This window comes from Pygocentrus nattereri, chromosome 24 (genome assembly GCF_015220715.1).
Source record: "Pygocentrus nattereri isolate fPygNat1 chromosome 24, fPygNat1.pri, whole genome shotgun sequence".
NCBI lineage: Eukaryota > Metazoa > Chordata > Actinopteri > Characiformes > Serrasalmidae > Pygocentrus > Pygocentrus nattereri.
The window spans coordinates 31,827,481-31,846,721 of NC_051234.1; the positions used below are offsets into that span (position 1 = coordinate 31,827,481).

General features: G+C 44.6%; 1 protein-coding gene across 4 annotated transcripts; it reads right to left on the bottom strand.

Annotated features, from left to right (window-relative positions):
- Positions 1-101: 101 nt before the first annotated feature.
- On the bottom strand, positions 102-16,431 carry LOC108434232. Of its 4 annotated transcripts, none has more exons than XM_017709218.2 (13): positions 16,318-16,431; positions 15,601-15,679; positions 15,290-15,515; positions 12,736-12,807; positions 11,311-11,486; positions 4,963-10,928; positions 4,289-4,418; positions 3,987-4,046; positions 3,446-3,840; positions 3,155-3,283; positions 1,611-1,691; positions 1,365-1,445; positions 102-994 (listed from the first exon to the last, which is right to left on the bottom strand). In XM_017709218.2, the coding sequence occupies exon 6, from the start codon at positions 8,226-8,228 to the stop codon at positions 7,113-7,115; it is 1,116 nt and encodes a 371-aa protein (XP_017564707.1). In that variant the 5' UTR covers positions 8,229-10,928; positions 11,311-11,486; positions 12,736-12,807; positions 15,290-15,515; positions 15,601-15,679; positions 16,318-16,431; the 3' UTR covers positions 102-994; positions 1,365-1,445; positions 1,611-1,691; positions 3,155-3,283; positions 3,446-3,840; positions 3,987-4,046; positions 4,289-4,418; positions 4,963-7,112. The 4 variants fall into 4 exon arrangements, with proteins under 4 accessions (XP_017564707.1, XP_017564706.1, XP_017564709.1 ...); XM_017709217.2 differs by having other exon boundaries at positions 3,078-3,283; XM_017709220.2 differs by having other exon boundaries at positions 3,078-3,283; positions 3,428-3,840.
- Between the last annotated feature and the right edge of the window lie 2,810 nt (positions 16,432-19,241).

Here is a 19,241-nt window from a genome sequence, read left to right on the forward strand (position 1 = left end):
ATGAAAGACAGATAAAGAGACAGAGAGACAGACAGATAACCTTTTTTCCCACAAATAAATTGTAAATTTAAAGGGTTATTTACGATTTCAGGAGTCATCTGTTTTTATTACAAGTTTATTTTCAGAAGTGCAGATCAAAGTGCTTTACAGAAACAAAGCAAAAGAAAAACAGTCCAATAAAATAAGGTGGAAATGACAAAAATAAAAGGAATTAAAAAGAAGTGCAGAAAGTGTGAAAGACGCACAAGATAAAAAGTGTCTGAGTTTAAAGAGGCAGATTAGGGGCAGATCTGAGATCTTCTGGCAGCTGATTCCAGATTCGAGCAGCAGGCGAGCTGGTTTAGTGCAGCTAAACACTTTTTTAGCCAAAATTCAGATTTGGATTAAATTTTCAGGCTGGATTTAAGGCTTAATTTGGATTCGTTAGTACACCCAGGTTTCTGACTTGGTCTTTAGTCATCGGAGCTCTGAAGTGCTCACTGACCTTCAGTGTTTCCTCCTTATTGCCAAATAATTTTATTTCTGTCTTTATTCAGCCGGAGGAAACTTTGACAGATCTTTTAATTCGATTCAAGAATTTATTTGTAGAGCACTTTTTATGAGCGTCACAAAGCAGCTTCAGAGAAAATCTGGGTCTGAGCCCCAAATGAGCAAGCTGAGGGTGACGGTGGCAAGGAACCAAGACTCAAAAGGGGAACCCATCCTCCTCTGGTAGACACCAGATTTGCGCTGAGCACCGACACACAGTGTCTGCAGGACCTGGTCATTTGGTGAGAGGGTGAAGTAAACCTGGGTGTTTAACTGTGATAAGTGATTTTGTTTTCTGGCAGGATTTAGTGGGAGCATGAAAAGAGGTGAAGATGGTGATGACGGGGTAGAAAAACAAACTTAAAGAGCGACGAGGCAGCCCATTTCCTAAAGCAGGAGAACATTCTGGTGAAAATGGAAGGTCTCCAAGGCTTCACACTTTCACAAGTCACACTTTTGGCTCCACCTGCAGGGAGAAGATCTCACATTCAGTGTTTGCCTACTTAATAACTGAAATGACTATATAATTGTCTATGAAATTCCTACTTTTAAAGTTTTATTGCCTGTCAGTTCAACCTTTTGCACATTATTAAACCTAAAGTATCTATAAAAAAGTGGTTGGTTAGTGTAGTGGGTAACACCTCTGCCTTCTATGCTGTAGACTGGGGTTTAATACCTGCCTGGGTGAGCTCTCTACACTATACCAAGAAGAGTCCTTGGGCAAGACTCCTAACACTACCAATGCCTGCCTGTGATAAATGATCAAACTAAGTCACTCTGGATAAGAGTGCCTGCCAAATATAAAAACATAAACTTGATTAACAATGCAGACTTACTCATATCAGCAGTGTGACGACTCTGCAAACGGCCCTGATCTGAAGTATGAGACCTGGCATTATCGATCCTTTTTTGGATCTCTGTGATTTGAGACATTGGTCATATTATAAGCCTCATGATTTAAGTCTTAGCACAATTTAAAATGTTAATACCAACAATGTGTAAAATATTATGCTACTACTATAATGTGATTCTTTTTACTGGGATACAATAACACAGTAAAACTACTGAAAATTACTCTTTACCGCTTTGAAGATGTCGATTTTTGGCATCTTGGGATGGAAGAATAGGCTCTTGCGCTTCTACAGGTTCACGTTCTTTGTCCCCTGTTGAAGAACAGCAACACCTCATTCATTATCTTGCAGACAGTGATTCCATAATCACTTATTAATATTGAGAACCAAGTGAATTTGAAGGCAGGACACATACACAGCCAGATATTTCCGTGAGCCCTCTCTTCAGCTGACCCTGCCCTCAAGAGCTACTGTTCAGAAGAAACACTGGCCCACGTGGTGATGAGAGGTGAGGAGACTGGTCTACTGAATACACTAGTATTGTAGCAGTTGTCCCATTTCTAGGCTTATGAGCAAATTACCCACTGAGTAGTTAACTAGTAGCCCTTGGTGGTTAAGAGTAGTTACTTAAGTGTTAATGCAGCACTACTAGTTCGTTCTTGCTTAGTTCCTGATTAGTTACTTAGTTAATTAGTTTTAATTCTGCCCATATTTGAGATTTACACTCTAAATTGCCTGGGATGTATTTGAAGTACCCCCATTCCATTTACATCAACCAGAATTGGGGGCTCGTCCATTCTGGTGAGTATTTGTGTTTTGGCTTGTTTGCTGGCACTTTTCTTTTAGTGGGGGAGGTTGTTTTTTATTGAAATTGGTTTGTGTCACAGATTTGCAGTGTTTTCATAGCCTAACTCTTATTAAGGAGGCTGTGTTTCAGAAACTTGTTCAAGAGCAAGTCCTGCTTGCAGACCTAGATGTGGAGGAGACTGAGGAGGAGAGTGTTGCTTTGGGTGCGTCTGCTCTTTTTCCAGAGGCAGAGGCTGATGGCAGTAGAGTGGACTGCCCAGTGCATAGATCCTGTTGCTTCTCCACTGGGGACCTTTGAATGCAGGGGGCTTGCTACTGGCAAAAAGCTTTTAAATGAGGCCTTTGACTTGACGGTGTGGCAGCAGAAGCCTGCAACCTAGCTGTTGAGCAGTTGGGCCCTGGATTTGCTCTCAGCGTACAGATGTGAGTGTGTAATGCTGCCATGCCTGCTGTGTTATTAGGCAAAAAGCTGACCCATCTACCAGTCAAGGTACTCCATTTGAGCTGCATGTTGCTCTTTTCCAGTGACTTAATTTGAGCTAAAATGTTTAGTGGTTGAGAAAAATCTGTGACCTCTTATACTGCCAGGCACCCCTGAGTGGCCAGTCATGCTCCTGAGTGGCCAATTATCTGATTAAGCATATCTGTTAACAGGGCAGTACAGATATGTTGCTATGTTGTTGATAAAAGTTCTTTAAATTCTTTGCAAATATGATTTAAGACATAGATGATATATAATAATATACAATAATAATATAATAATCCTTGTATTTTTATTGCTGAATGAATACTGCATTTTTTCCCCAATTAATTGATTAATCAAGGTAACGATGGGGTGATTAAGCCATTATGGAAGTAGTTGTCAGTTGTCAACTCCAAAATTAATCTTACCATCACAACATAATTTGTCCTGGCCCAGACCAAGTTCAGTAGTCTCAACTTTGGCCTTGAAGAAGCTCGACACTGACCTGCTTCTCCTCTCCTTGCAATCCATTACGCCAGAAGACATCCAGCACTTTCTTCTTCACTAGGCGTCTTGCTGCATCGGAGTGGGCATGAAGTTTATTGTGAGTGGCGTGCAAGGAGTTATTACAACACTGAGGGAGAGAAAGAAAGGCGTAGATAAAGACAGAAAAAGAAAGAAGTTGGAAATGTAGCTATTTCAGCTAGATTTGTTGAAGGGTTGGATTGAGTCCATTATATATTTCATTCCAATATCTAATAAAAAATTTTCTGCTTACTCCTCCCAACTCCGATACCTGGTATAGGATCAGAGCCATCTGTAAACGAGAGGTGTAGGCAGGCCACATGTGATGAGGAGCTTCAGTGAGGCTGCCAGTACTCATCATCATGGGCACAGACACTGGTCAGATCTCTGGTAGGCAGGCAGTTGAGAAAAATCCATCTGAAAACAGCAAGGACAAAGAAAAACGAAGGACTGTAAACACTGAGAAAGTTGAACATGAGAATGGCAATGCATTGTTGACTCAGCTGCAAATGTGTGGATTGTTGAGTAGATGGAAGCAGGATGGTGCTGTTGCTGATGAGAGCCAGTGCAGGTTGTGCGATTCCGACTGAGCTGGAGACTGGGCAGACCATCCGAGCAGAAACTAGGAGGGTCTCAGAGCGGGAGACTGGAAATCTGGCTGGGCAGCTGTGAAAATTGGGGCTCATCATCATTTGAGCTTCAGGCACCAAATTCTATTCTGTACTGTGGGACAGAAAAGACTCTCAAGTACAACTAACAGCCTTAGGAACCCATGCATAGAAATATCGGATTAAAAAGACTGCACTGCGTACCTGTATCTGAGGCTTGGGGCGATTCACCAGCAGTCGGTCGGAGGCTGGTCACTTTGTGTTCTAGATGAGACATACAAAGATCTGGTAAAGACTTGTGTGTAATTAGATCAGGGATCAAACAAGGAAATACACAAAGAGACAGTGTAATGCTCTCCAATGTAATTCTCCTCTCTTCCGCCTCTTTAGACTGGATCTGTCACATACAACATTACCTTGCTTTCAGTGTAGTATGTAACACAACAATACACCACACTGGCACTGGAGTTAGAAGTGGTAAGCATGTGCAGCACCATCCCACCCACCTCAGGGGTCTGGTTTATTCTACCGGGGGAGCTGGTGCGAGGCCTTGCCTTCAAGATCAGACCCTCCAGTAACTGCACCCTGTCCTCTCCCATCTCACAGTCCTCCAAGGCTTTGGACAACTGTGACAACCTGTAAAAACACCAATAAAACCATAACGATTTGCTGATTGATAAAACCTCAAAATTGGTAATGCTTAAACATGTTCATACTTATTATGTAGAGCTGCAACAGGTATTCGACATCACTGATAACACTGATAATGAAGGACTGCAAGGAATCCAGTTATCAATTAGTCAGATTAGACTGAAAGCGTTTCTGCTTCTCATTTATACCACTTCATTCAATGAGGGAACGTATAGATGGTACATACTACAGGACAAGGCTGTGCGCAACAGGACAATGACAAATATGGCAACACCATTTTAAGGTCATCTAAAAAAGAGGGCTTTCTGTCTGATGTACTATCTGATGATTGTGCCCAGCACGGCAGAATGAAAGAATGAATAATCTTTGATTATTACGAAAGCCACCCCTGTGGTCATCCCTGTGGCCATCCATCTTTCCGTTGATGTTGGACTAACAATATTATGTGAAATCAATCAATCAATTGATTGATTGATTGATTGATCTCAGAGAACAATGAGGGTGCAATGGATTGATAACAGCGACTTACTTGTCGTCACCAACTCAATGCTCGGAACATCATGAACTGAACTTCATAGGGAGGCAGAGGGAAGACTCGCGAGTATGACTGGATATAAGGTGGTACACACAGCGTCCGAGCTCCCGCTTCTTTCTCTCGTCCTCTCTCTCTCTCTCTCTTCGTTTGGCCACGTTTCTTTCGTGACTCTGCTGCACGAGCGTTAAAAAGATAGGCACCCACTATTGAAACACCGAAGCCTTTGCTACAGTCACCCCCAAATGTGCAAGGCACGTTTGCTCCAATCAAAGGCTCACCAGTCAAGAGGTGCCTTAGCTTTAGGAGGAATCATCTTTCTCAGACGGGAGAGCTGGTAGCATTACTAGCCGAGCCACTGGCAGGGTGTAGACCTGTCCTTTAATGCTCACATCAGCTGAACGGATGTATCCATCATCACTGCAGTGTACCATGACCACACGCCCAATTGGCCACAGGGCCCAAGGTAGCTGCGGGTCCATCAGCATGACAACTGCCTGATTTTGGAGCTCGGTGGGGAATAGTGCCATTTCTGTCTAGACTGGAAACAAGGAAGATATTCCCGGATAAATCTGCACCAGAATTGATCAGCGAGAACCTGTGAGTGCCGCCAATGCCTGCAGCTTAGGATCTCTGTCTCTGGGTAGACCACTTGTGGGAGCGATCCATCGGGCCGCTTGGAGTAATGGGGTCATTATCTGCGATATCGGCAGATACGTAGCCCAGGGGTTTTGAATTGAGAATGGCCTGAACTTCCAGTAGGACTGTTAGGAGGACTTCTTCATGGGCAGGCTGGGGGCTGGCACCATGCTGATGAAGGCATCTCTGAGCTTGCGTTCCCCTCCTCTAAAATTAGTCCCTTGGTCCGACCACAACTCCGCAGGGGTTCCTCTCCTGGCAACGAACCGTCTTAGGGCCATCAGCATAAGCATAAGCATCAGCATCCATACTTTGGAGAATATCCAGGTGTACTGCCCTGGTGGTCAGACACTTAAAGATAATTCCCCAACGTTTCTCATGTCGTCGGCCCACCTTAACAAGCATAGGTTCGAAGCAATCCATGCCAGTGGAGTAGAAAGCTGGCTTGTATAGTCGTAGACGGGCAGTAGGAAGATCAGCCATTTTAGGGATGGACGGTTGAGCTCTCCAGCGCTGGCATTCGGGACAAGCTCTTTTGTATTTATGAATCGCCTCCCGTCCACGAATAATCCAGTACATTCTCCGTAATTCTGCAAAAACACGCTCTGGACCAGGATGATGCAGGTCATTGTCATACTTCTGGATGAACAGACGTGTGATTGGGTGTGAAGCATCTAGGACAACAGGATGTAATGTTGAGCTGTCCAGACCCTCCAGGCGTCTGAGTCGACCTCCTACCCTTATTAAGTTCATGGACTCATCCATAACAGGTGCTAGGGTGAGTAAGCGACTCCTCAAGGTGATGGGTTTATCCGTTGCCAGGAGCTCATATTCTTCTGGGAATGACTGTTGTTGGGCTCGCTGTAGAACAATCCTTTCTGCTAGACGGTACAGACCAGCAGTAGTCAGAGAACTGGACGGGGTTTGTCCTTGGAGGTCCTGGACAGTGGAATACAAGAGCACCTGCCAGGTAGTGTACACTTTGTCAGCCGGACTGATACAGATGAGGTTCCAACCACTCCACAGAAGGCAGCCTCCCAAAGCTCCACTTTGGGTTCACAGGGTTCGGTGCTTGGTCTCTCTGGCCAGGTATCCGGGTTCTGGAGGAGGAAGGGAGGCCCCTGTGACCATCGGTTCGGCTTTATGAGGGCTTCCAAGGTCTTTCCTCTAGCTAAATCATCAGCGGGGTTGTTAGCGGAGTCTACGTAGTGCCAGGGGCAATTCTCCGTGAGTTCCTGTATCTCCGCTACTCTGGTTCCCACAAAGACCTTATATCGGCAGGACTGGGAATGCAACCACGTTAACACAGTAGTGGAGTCCGACCATAGCTCTGTCTGGGCCACCTTCAAGGTGAGCTCTCTCTCCAGAACACGGGCTAGCTGAGTATTAAAGGGTAGGGACCTGAGCTCATCCTCCCAGGTGGACCAGGCCTGCAGTAGCTCAGCAGGTAGACTGGGGTCATCTCAGCCTCTCTGTTTATCCTATAGCTGCCTAATGATGAGCTTCGCTCAAGTAGAGAAAGGGAGTAGGTAACCTAAAGGATCATATTGAGTAGCTAAGACTCGATAAATGTTCCTCAGGGTGGTTGCCTCATATCTCACTGGTCTGTGTTTGTAACCAAGGGAGTCAGCTTCCCAATTCCAGTTGAGGCCAAAGTTCGATTCCAGGGGGTTGCACTTATCTTGCGCCAGCCACAGGTCCAGGCTTTCAGATCTGGCTTCTTGTGGCAGGTGGCTCAGGACGTTAGGGTCATTACAGGCCCACTGACGCAACTCAAAGCCAGCAGAGGCCATCAGGTCCCTGAGTCGATCCACCATGAGCTTAGCTTCACCGGGCGTCCGCACACTCTGCAGGCAGTTATCCATGTAAAAGCAGTTATTCACAATGAACTGCAGGGTTTCGCCAGGCTGACTGTGGGTGGCCACATGATGCTGTAGCACATATGTAGCACAGCAGGGACTGCAGGTTGTGCCGAACGGGAGGACTTGCCACTCAAAGGTCCTTGGGGGTTCATCTACTTTCAGGTTACGCCACAGGAACCTTAGCAGGGGACGGTCCTCAGGAAGGAGGTGTACCTGATGGAACATCCCTTTAATGTCTCCACTAACTGCAATGGGATACTGACGGAATCTCACCAGGACTCCCATCAGAGAAGCACATAGGGTAGGACCAGGCAGAAGATACTGATTCAGGGTCTGGCCTAAGTATTGGTGAGAGCAATTGAAAACAAGGCAATCTTTCCGGTTGTGGCTGTCAAGATGATGGGGTATGTACCACTCCTCTCTGAGGGTGGTCTCCTGGGTAACCTCCCGCACAGCACCTGCCTCAATGAGCTTCTGCATCTCATGTTTATAGGCCTCTGCCCATGTAGGCTCCTTCAGGAGACGCCTCTCTGAGCTACGCAGAATAGGCATGACTGATTCTCTTGGAGCGTGCAGTAGTGGCATGTTGGCATGACGCAGCAGTGGTGTAGCGTACCTCAGGATACCGCCTACCTGGATGCGGATAGTCTTGGCCTTGAGCATCGCCACAGCCTGCTGGTCCTGCTTCGACCTTGTCACCTCCCTATTGTGCTGCTGAGGTATGGCGTCTAATTGCCATTTCAATGTGCCTGCATATATCATCTGTGGGCGGTGGAGACGAGATGTGCAAACACTGGGTAGGGTGAATTGAATGCCCCATGTCACGGATGGGTCCCTGAAGAGTCCACCCAAGCCGGGTGTGAACTGCTGCTGGTCCACCAGGCGGGCCGAGTCTGACTGATCCTACAGGAGTTATAAGGTGAGGCTGATTGGAGCCGATGAGGAGTGATGGCTTAGCATCCCGTAAAGCAGCTATGGGGAGGCCTCGTAGGTGTCTGAATTTCCTTTGAAGGCATTCGATAGGGTAAGTATTCTGGACTAGGCTAAGGCAGCCTGCTGTGAAGACACCCTTAATCTCATAGCTAGTCTGAGGGCTGGTCACTGGCGAGACATGGAAGGACACAGTGTGTCCATGAAGCACCTGAATGTCCTGACGAACTGTACGCAGGGGGAGGGCCTCAGGAGTGCCTCTCATACCGAGGGACTTAGCTGCAGGTGGCAACAGCATAGACCTCTCAGACCCATCGCCAAGGATTGCGAAGGTGTCCAGGGTCCAACTCCCATAGCGTATGAGCACTGGTACAACCTTCAGCAGGACACAATTCCCAGCATCAGGTCGGTCAAGGTAGAAGGATTCAGAGGTGGAGTTGGTCAAGCAGCTCTCTTCCTTGGCTGTCACATCAACGTGACTCTCCCCAGTCCTAGTATTTAGCCCATGAAGGGCCAGGAGATGCATGCAGTGCCAGCAGCGTTTATTAGCTTGGATCCATTCTTTAAGCTGGTCTTTGGAGAGTTTGGTGACCCCACTGCACTGACTAAAGTAGTGCTCAGTGCTCTCGCAGTAAGCACAGTAGGCTTTACTCTTGGCCTTCCCCTTCATGGAACATTCCTTTCATGGCTGGAGGGTGGTCTCTGAGGGTTCTCCAGCACCATGCAGGAAGGTCACTGTCTGTCTTCCGGGGCGACTGTCCATCCTTGGGTTCTGCCTTTTCTTACTGGATCTCCCAATGGCTGGGCTGTCAAAGCTCTGACACCATGACTCATAGTGGAGCCATTCTGACAGATCATATAGGTTGTGAGTAGCCCCATGCTGCTTAGACCGTTGGCGGCGAAACTCAGCTCGCTGTTCGGCTCGAAGCTTACTCAAGAGTCGTGCCACATGCGATCCACAGTTTAACTCAATTTCCCCTTCAGGGCCCAAGGTCTGCAACAGGCCCACTAGTGACTGGATCTGGAGGGAGAACCTCTGAAATGCCCCGATATCCCCATGCTTGATTTCTGGAGCTTCTAACACAGCTGCTATTTTCTGCAAGGCTAGCTGGTGAGGCTGACCGAACTTACTGTGTAGGGCAGTCATAGTATCAGTGTAGGGAGCTGGTGAATTTAGATATGCATCAACTATAAGTTTAGCTTCATCCAGCTTCAAATGGTCCACAAGTATCTGATACTTAAAGAGCTCCATAGTGTCAAATGGGAGCAGGTTTCCTAGAGCTATGCGGAGTCGAATTCACTGGGAATTCACTGGGATCAGGATGAATAAGCTTTGGAATAGTAGGTTGGGGGTCTCTATACACTCGTTCAGGTGCAAGGGAAAGCATAGGATGGTTAGGGGGCTGCACACCAGGTGTCATCCCACTGGCTGCTGTCGGATGGTTGGTTGGGTCCAGTGTGCGGTGTATTATTCTTGCTTGGACTGAGGCTAGGCGTAAAGGTGGCTGAGAGGTGGGTACCTGGGTATGAGGTGAGGTTTCCTGGTTAGGGGTGATAGCTGGGCCCAGGGAATACTGTTGTTTCACTGTTGGGAGCCACCAGGGCAGTGGCACAGAATCGTCAGCGGGAGAGCAGACTTGGCTATCAGTTAATACTTTGTCAAGCTTGAGGTTGCACATGCCCTTGTCAAGGTTTTCCTCAGGTTCAGGCCATGTTGGAGGATCAAGCCAATCCTCTTCCCCCTTCTTCGGTTCTACTTTACCAGTGAAGCTCTCTGGAACTACAGTATGAACTTGTGGGGGCTTGTAGCTACTATAAGCTGGGACTGGATTGTTACATTGACTCAGTTCTACTCGGAGTGAGCGGGCCACAGCAATCAGCTCTTTAATTTCACTTCGTGCCTCATTAAGTTCCTTTATGCCGGCCTGAAGGGCCTGTTGTGACGGGAGAAGCCGAATATTATCCTCCTGGATAGCCCTGATCTCCTCACAGGCACCAAGGTCCCTACTCACAAGGTACGGAGGGGAAGGCTCAGATAGACCTTTACCTTCCAGATCTCTCTGTGGAGGTGGGCTTGAGGCAAGCTGAGGGATCTCATGTCGCGCTGCCCCTTATCGGCTACTATGGTGAGGCCGAGCTATGTGGAAGGGTGTAACTGACTCTAGACCCTCCCATGCTGGCAACACCTCTCTCTCAGTGGTGAGAGTAGGTGGGCCCCTCTGTATCTGGTTTCTTTCACTGTATCCCCCATAGTCCACTTCGAAGTCTTGTAATCGGGTAGGTTGGCGTGTAGGTTGCCGTTTAGGCCTCACAGCAGGGTACGTCTCCTCATCACATTCCATCTTGAATACTGTATCCGGTTCGAAGGACCAATTTGTTGTGGAGGAGCTAAGTAGGTAGGGCTAACTCATTTAGGGGTTTGCAGTAAACAAGAGGGTGCATCGGTCAGGACACAGGAGGAAGACGAGGAGACAGTGTGGAGTGATCCACAGTATTTGTCAGTACAGTTTGACATTCAGCATTGTCCACAGTCTGAAATAACAAATGAACAACATCATACTCTAATAGAAATATTCAGAATGGCTGCATCAGAGCATGAGCACTTAAAAAGGAATAGAAGCTTTAAACAGTATAACATTCATTTCTAGCAGGAATAATGGCTTAGGGAGCAAATATGACATTATTTGTCTCTAGTAAATAAGCACACTAGCATATGAGCATTCCTGAGGGTCTGTCTCGTAATAACTCCCAGAAAGGACGAGTACAGCCCTCAAAGAAATCAACACTATTCCCCAGTAGTCAGTGATAACAAGAACTTCATCGCGATGCTGCTCTTTTCTCCTCTTTCTTCACGTAATACGAACTTAACTTTCATAAGGAGCGAATATGGACAGCCGATTTAACAGCGACTTACTTGTCGTCACCAACTCAATGCTCGGAACATCATAAACTGAACTTCATAGGGAGACTGGTGAGTATGACTGGATATAAGGTGGTACACACAGCGTCCAAGCTCCAGCTTCTTTCTCTCGTCCTCTCTCTCTCTCTCTCTCTCTCTCTCTCTTCGTTTGGCCACGTTTCATGACTCTGCTGCACGAGCATTAAAGAGATAGGCACCCACTATTGAAACACCGGAGCCTTTGCTACAACATGTAAGAACATATCAAATGATAAAAGTACATTTAATGAATGAAGAACCAGATCAGGTAAGTATAAAAAGTGAAACATTAATAATAATAAAAAAATACATAAAAGTATAATTAAAAAATAATAAAACAGAAATTAAAACGTACATAAGATGTAAAGGTTAATAAAATCAAGTAAAAATAAAACAAGAGGGAGAGAATATAAAAAAATACTAATAAATATTTATTAAAATGACAAATATTAATAAAACAATAATTAAAATAAGATTATGAATAATAATGAATAAAACTACAAATAAATGAGAAAATAATTAACATAAAAATGTTAAAAAATCAGGTAAAACAGTTGCAGGCAGAGCGGAGGTGGTTAGAGAGCAGAAGTTTAAAATGACCGAGTGACCCGACGAGCTGAGCTTTAGTGTGTCCTGTATTAAGGTCCAGTTCGCTGGAACTAAAAAGCAGATTTTCCCAGTTCAGTAAAAACCCTTGGTACCTGGCATGTGATGCAGCCACTGGATCGGATATCCAAGATACACACTACTATACATACTTTAAATCCATCCATATTAGATATTTACTTGCCAAGCTCCCTTGGCTGTAGGTGGACCACCCCAACTTCCACCAAGTGGTTAGGAATCGTGTATGGAATATCATGGATGATGACTGAGCTGTTTCTGTGTGGTCGGTAATATCAGATTACATTATATAACGTTTCCAACCACCCAGACTATTTCCTTTCTTTTTCCTTCATCATTAGAGGATACATCATTTGAAGAGCAGAGTTCTTGCTAAATCAACCTGCTGGCGTAGTGATTATACTGTCATTTAAGATTTGTATGTGTTGTTCTGTCACTCTTTCTGCCTCATTCAGACTCAGTAAAACAGTGTTTGGGAGGGCAACACAGGTCTGTTGCTGTGCCCTTGATAAATTTTGTTTTTTTGAAAGTATGATGTAAACTAAGGCAAGAAATATTTTTAATATATAAAATGTTGTGTATAATGTTGTGAAATATTCATTTATTTGGAGAGTTTGCATTTTTTTCTTTCAATGAGTGAAAGTCATAACGAGCTGATTATAAAGACAGATGTGCAGCTCTACTTATACTATCACTATATAATTTGTCCTGGCCTAGACTGAGTTTATAGTGTGGCTCCTTCATGCTAATCTCAGTTTGATGAAGTTCGACACTGACCTGCCTCTCCTGTCCATGCAGTTAATTACGCCAGCAGATATCTTGCACTGTGCAGGACATGAGGACATGATGCTGACGGAGGATGGAGTGCAAGGGGTCGTCACAGAGGGAGAGAGGGAGAGAGAGACAGAGAAAGAGAGAGAGACAGAGAGAGAGAGAGACAGAGACAGATACAGAGAGACAGAGAGAGAGAGACAGAGACAAAGAGAGAGAGAAAGAGAGAGAGGGAGAGACAGAGAGAGAGAGAGAGACAGAGAGAGAGAGAGACAGAGACAGATACAGAGAGACAGAGAGAGAGAGACAGAGACAAAGAGAGAGAGAAAGAGAGAGAGGGAGAGACAGAGAGAGAGAGAGAGAGAGAGAGAGAGAGAGAAATATGCCACTTTATTGAAAATATCAGACAAACATTAAAGAAACGATGAATTAAAGTGTTTCCATTATCATACTAAGCATGTTAGAGTTTTTCAACACAACAAAACAGAAAGTGTGAGTATGAGACAATCATCCAACCATCCGACCATCTAAACAACCATCCAGACCATCAGCCCCTGAGAACAATGGCTTGGTTCAATATAATGGTGATATGATGGTACTTAGTAGACATATAAAGAATATTTATTGAAAAATGTATAGTAGTTACTGAATAATAAGCAGACGGTTTAAATGGATTAACCCCAAAGATTTATTACACACTACTACATCCTAAGAATAGCTCCACCTGTTTGCATTGAAAACTGGTGCTGGAGCCTATCCCAGCGGTCATTGGGCAGAAGCCAGGATACACCCTGGCCAGGTCACCAGAGCAGACAGACACATTCACTCACACCTAGGGGCAATTTAGTGTGTCCAATTGGCCTGACTGCATGTCTTTGGACTGTGGGAGGAACCCAGCACAGACACGGGGAGAACATGCAAACTCCACTCAGAGAGGACCACGGTCAGATTCATGACATGTTCTTAAAGACTTTTGGCACCTTTGTGCTCAGTGTGCACAAATTCTGTTCTTGCCTAAGAACAAATCCCAAATGAGAACAGATGGGTGAAAGTCGGACTCTACGTGAACACTGCGCAGGTCTTTTTAAGAGCGGTGGGTGAATGGGGCTCGCTGTTTTTAACATCGAAATGAGGTGACAGGCTACACATTTAATTAAATAGTAGTATGCAATGAAGAAATTCTCACTTTAGAAAGACCAGTGGTGGACAGTAACTGAGTAACTCAGTAAATGTAATTAGTTTCTGTACTTTAGTATTTTTGGTGTATCTGTACTGAAGTTTCTCCGTTCTGGGCGACTTTTTCCTTTCACTCCACTACATTTCAGAGTCTAATATCCGACTTTTTCCTCCTACATTTTGAGAAATCTGTCCTTCCTTTTGGTTTCTGTGTGTATAAAAACGTAACATGTCAAAATGAAAGAAGCGCAAAGCCAGAGCACCAATCAGGGCCCAGCGGTCACTTTGTTTAGAGCTGGTTTTGACCTGTTGGTCATACCGACCCAGTGCAGCACGCGGTTCAACGTCAGCGCAGCAGCGTAAAACTTTGGGAGAGTCTGTTCAACATAAATGATGAACTAACCTAACTTTGTGTAAATAGAGCTCAATATAGAAATATGTCCACATATGCAGTCGAGACTGACGCGGCTTTTTTCTGAATTTCTACAAACACCATTTCATTTTATAGTAAATGAGTTTGGGCTGGTTTATGTTTATGAACAGACGCCTACAGATCAACATAGTAAAGGAGCTCATCTGTGATCCTGAGTTTAAAGCCAGTTTTTATTCAACTTAAACTTGGAACTAAGTTGTAAATAAATCTGAAACTGAAACTTTGCTTGTGTGTAAAAAGTGATTTCAGAGCCACTCGGTTCTCCCTGATGGAAACTGTTTACCTTCAGTGTTTTGTGCTTCTGATCATTTTAATAGACGTCAGCGTCACTAATTAATGACATTCTATTAAAAGACTGGTTTACCAAGAGAGACGCTGGAGGACTTTCACCTGAAATGAGTTCATGAAGCCAGTCTGGTTATAAAAATGATAACAGGACATCAGAGCCAGAATTACTCTTTTAGTACTTTTACTTTATACTTAAGTACATTTGAAGGTAAATACTTTAGTACTTTTACTCCAGTGGAGGTCTAAAGGGAGGAACTTCTACTTTTACTGGAGTGATATTGTACCTTGGGGGTCTCGACTTTAACTCAAGTACATGGTTTGTGTTCTTAGGTTCGCCACTGATAATTAGTGTAAGTTCCACTGCTAAGATAATATTAAGTTCTCTAGTGCTTCAGTGTTATATTCGCACCAAACTAGTGGTGGTTTACAGTTAAAGAGCCTGTTAGTCTAGTAAATTTCTGCTCATCTCATATATTCATATACTTTAAATCTGTAACTAACAGTTACAAACGTACGTGCATTAGTGCGATCCTGCTGTTAGGAACTTTTTCAGTGAGACTTATAAGCGCCCCCTTGTGGAGAATCTGCTAAACACGGCTTTATAATGACCTGCAAACACCCGGTTCATCGTATAATGATGAACTAATTTCTCGGCTGAATTACCTTCCTCTGCCTCTCCGTCTTTCTCTTCTGGCTTGTTTCTTTATTAGTCAGCTCCATTTCTCTCCTTTCTGTCTGAAGCTGCTGGAGCTGCTCCTCCTCTTTCTGCCTCTCCTGCTTCCTGCCCTTTGTACGGAACAGGGACATTTTGGGGACACAGTTCCACCCGCAGGCTGGGGGACAGGGTGGGGGGCTCAGCTCTCGCTCCTGCTTCATCTCCTGCTTTTGACTTTACAAAACAAAAGGTCTGGATTCAGTCAGGTGTGCTTCTCCAGAGTCTGATGAATAGCTGCTCTGGATTATTAATGTGGTACCTGCTTTGTCTTTCGGTGTTTTCTGCCTCTCTTCACGGCGTTTCCCTCTTCTTCTCTTCTCTCGTATAATCACTGAAAGCTGATTTGGAGAATCATGAGTAAATAAAGCCTCTCCAGTGCCGAACATAATGATTTACAGTTGTTTTTGTCTGAAAAAGCACCAAATGCTTCATTATCAGACGGTTGAATGAGAAATCGTTTACTCTCCCAGTAAAGCATAAGGCTCATTTCAAACATTTCTAATCTTACCTACATACATCGAATTTGAATAAAACTCAAGATCTTCACACTATTAACCTCGCTTCATGTCTATTTATTGTTTTCTTCCTGCTCAGCCGTATTTCAAAAGCCTCTCACAATTGATATTTCATTATTTAGCAGTAATACATGACAATTTGGGAAAAATAGTGAACTATTTGAAGACGGGGGTCGATAACTTTAAGAATATGTCATTATTTAGAGGCATTATGTTAATTTCTCGAAAAATATGTAATTAATAATGTAATTATTTTGAAAAACATTCCAATTTTGAAGATTTTGCAGTTCACAAAAGTGCAGTTTCAGCACGGCATTCCTTTAGATACAAAATGAACTCTGTAATCATCGTCTGTCGACACTTAAAGCCACGTAAAACAAACATTACCCTTCTACAAACCCGTTTAGTGAACTTCAGACTTTTTTGTGTGAATAAAGCCGCATAAAAAGTCTCAGACTGACCTGTTTGTGCTGTGATTATCGTAAAGATGCGCTCCTGAAAAGAGAGAACGCTTCTTCTGGAAGTGTCGGCTGGCAGCTCTGAGCATGACGTCACAATGGAGCTGCCCTGTGACGCCGCCTCTGTCACTGACTCTTCTTGTTCTGCTTCTCAGTGTTGACAGGGTTCCAAACTGGGCGGGGTTTGGTTTTATTGGGAAAAAGTGCTTCAGCCAGTGGACAACAGTGTTTTTCACGATGTTGTGGGGTTATATACAGTATTGTATAACGAATAAACTGCAAACTCCCCTCATCCAGTCAGTCATCAAGTTCAGGTATCAAGTTCATTTGTCATTTGCACAACATGTCAGGACATTTATGCATTGAAATGCTTGTGGTGAGGCTCAGATAATCACTCTAAAGACAGTAAATAAGTAAGATATAAAAAACAAATTGAAATATATTAAATACAGAGAGAATATAGAGAAAATATATGCAAAATATAGAGAAATATACACAAAATATAGAGAAATATACACTAAATATAGAGAAATTATACATTCTAAAGTGGATTAAGTGAGTCAGTGTTATTGTTCTTTAAAGTGGCTTAGTGTTGAGGTGTTATTGTCCATAGCAGAGATGATATGATATAATAATAACACTGACAGAGTGACTGAGTGAAGTGGTAGTTGGGGACGGACCCAGAGCTTCACAGCTTGTTCAGAAGCCTGGCAGCCTGGGGGTAGAACCTGTTCATTAACCGGGCTGTTCCTGCCTGGATGCTGCGGAATCTCCTGTCTGATGGATGGATGGTGAACAGGCCGTGTGCTGGGTGACGCTGTCTGACCGGATCTTTTTGATCTTCCTGAGGCAGCGGGACGGGTAGACGTCCTGTAAGGCTGGTAATTTGTTGCCTATGATTGCTTCTGCCGTCCTCACCACTCCTCTAAGGGCCTTGCGGTGGCAGGCGGTGCAGCTGCTGTACCAGAAAGTGATTCAGCCTGTAAGGAAGCTCTCTATGGTCCATCTGTAGAAGCTGGTGAGGAGGCAGACCAAACTTCCTGAGCCTACGCAGGAAGAAGAGACGGTGACGGGCAGATCTCACAATAGTGTTGGTGTGGTGGGACCAGGTGAGGTCAGCAGTAAGGTGTACGCCGAGGAACGTCACATTGCTGACTCTCTCCACTTCGGCTCCATTTATGAACAGGGGACAGTGACCACCCCTCTGCCACTTCCCGTAGTCCACAATCATCTCCTTTGTTTTGCTGCTGATGAGACAGAGATTGCAGTCATGGCACCACTCTGACAGAGCGCTGACCTCATCTCTGTAGGCTGTTTCATCTCCATCAATGATGAGGCCTAGGATGTTGGTGTCATCAGCAAACTTGAAGATGATGTCAGACCTGTTTGGCTACACAGTCATGTCTATACAGGGAGTACAGGAGGGGGCTGAGCACACATCCCTGGGGAGCCCCTGTGCTCAGAGTCAGCGTGGAGGAGAAGCTTTCACCACCTGACGTCTGCTCATCGAGAAGTCCAGTATCCAGCTGCACAGATTAAAGTTCAAACCCAAGTCTGTGAGCTTAGGAATGAGTTTGGCGGGGATGATTGTGTTGATGTATGCTGAACTGTAATCTATGAACAGCATTCTTACATATGTGTTCTTTCTGTCCAGGTGTGTGAGAGCAGTGTGTATCATTAGTGCAATGGTCTGTGGATCCGCTGACATGACCATTCACAGTTTCCGGCGTATCCGGTTCACTTGGCATTAATAACTGCACATATTTCTGGTACAGTGTAAAGTTGGAATGGGGTGTGATCTGATCTGATTCCATCATTTCTATCAATATTATTGTTAATTATTTGTGTGGGATCATACAATCGTATACAATACATTCAAACTAAACAACGTTAATGGATTGAAAACATCGATGGGTTTTATTTATTGAAATGAGTTTCTTTGTCCAGGCATTTTCCTGATCATGTTTGAGAATCTAAACGACACAAAAGCATTTGTATATAGTACAAATTATATACAAAGTATAGGGAGGTCCACAGAATGAGACCCGTTCGGACAAGTGTATGGACCAATTTAGTGGCCTTCACTCTCTTACAGTGGTCCTCTGACTGGTGCATCCGTTAAATCTATGGGTATTACCGGGGTCCCTATTGAGTGCCCCCGCATTCCTTCACTGCCTGCCAAAAGTCCTGATGACTCGAGCATTTTTTTAATGCATCACTTTGTTGTTATACCAGATTAACCATTCAATCTCCTTGGTCGTGATTTGATGTTTAAACTGAATCTCTCTCTCTTTTGAGCAGGGTCACTTGACTGTGCAGGCCGCACCAAACATCTCAATGTTCACTGAAGTAATTGGACACGCACTTCCTGAAGTTTCAATTCCTGAAGAACTGTCAGATATTCCTGATAACCTGGGTGCATCCCATAAGGACGATGTGGGCTTCATTGAATGCACCCCCTAGAAGGCCACACTTAAGCATCAAACACCTGTTTATTGTAAAAAATATCCCTTGTCCCCAGAGAAAGAGGCTGGTCTAACTCGTATTGTTGCTTCTCGTCTCAAGCAGGGTGTCATTATCCCGACAACCTCGCCCTATAATACACCTGTGAATCCAGTACAGAAGCCAAGGGGCAAGGGCTGGCGATTTACTCAAGATCTGCGGATGTTCTGGCCCAAGAGCATGGGGGCAACTACAGACCTGTTGCATACCTGTCTAAAACTCTGGATTTGGTCATACAGTGCATGCCCGCCTGTCTTGGAGCTGTGGCTGCTTGTGCCCTAATGGTCTCTGATGCAGAGAAACTGGCTTTGTCCCATCCACTAGTTTTGCACACCTCTCATCAGGTGCTAACTATTTGAATGACATTGAAACTGCCCTTTAAATCAGATCAGGCAGCAGAACTGATGGCATTAGTAAGAGCTTGT

Bases quoted from the DNA above. Each gene is read 5' to 3' on its own strand.
- LOC108434232 (XM_017709218.2), bottom strand. From the start codon at position 8,228: ATGATATATGCAGGCACATTGAAATGGCAATTAGACGCCATACCTCAG.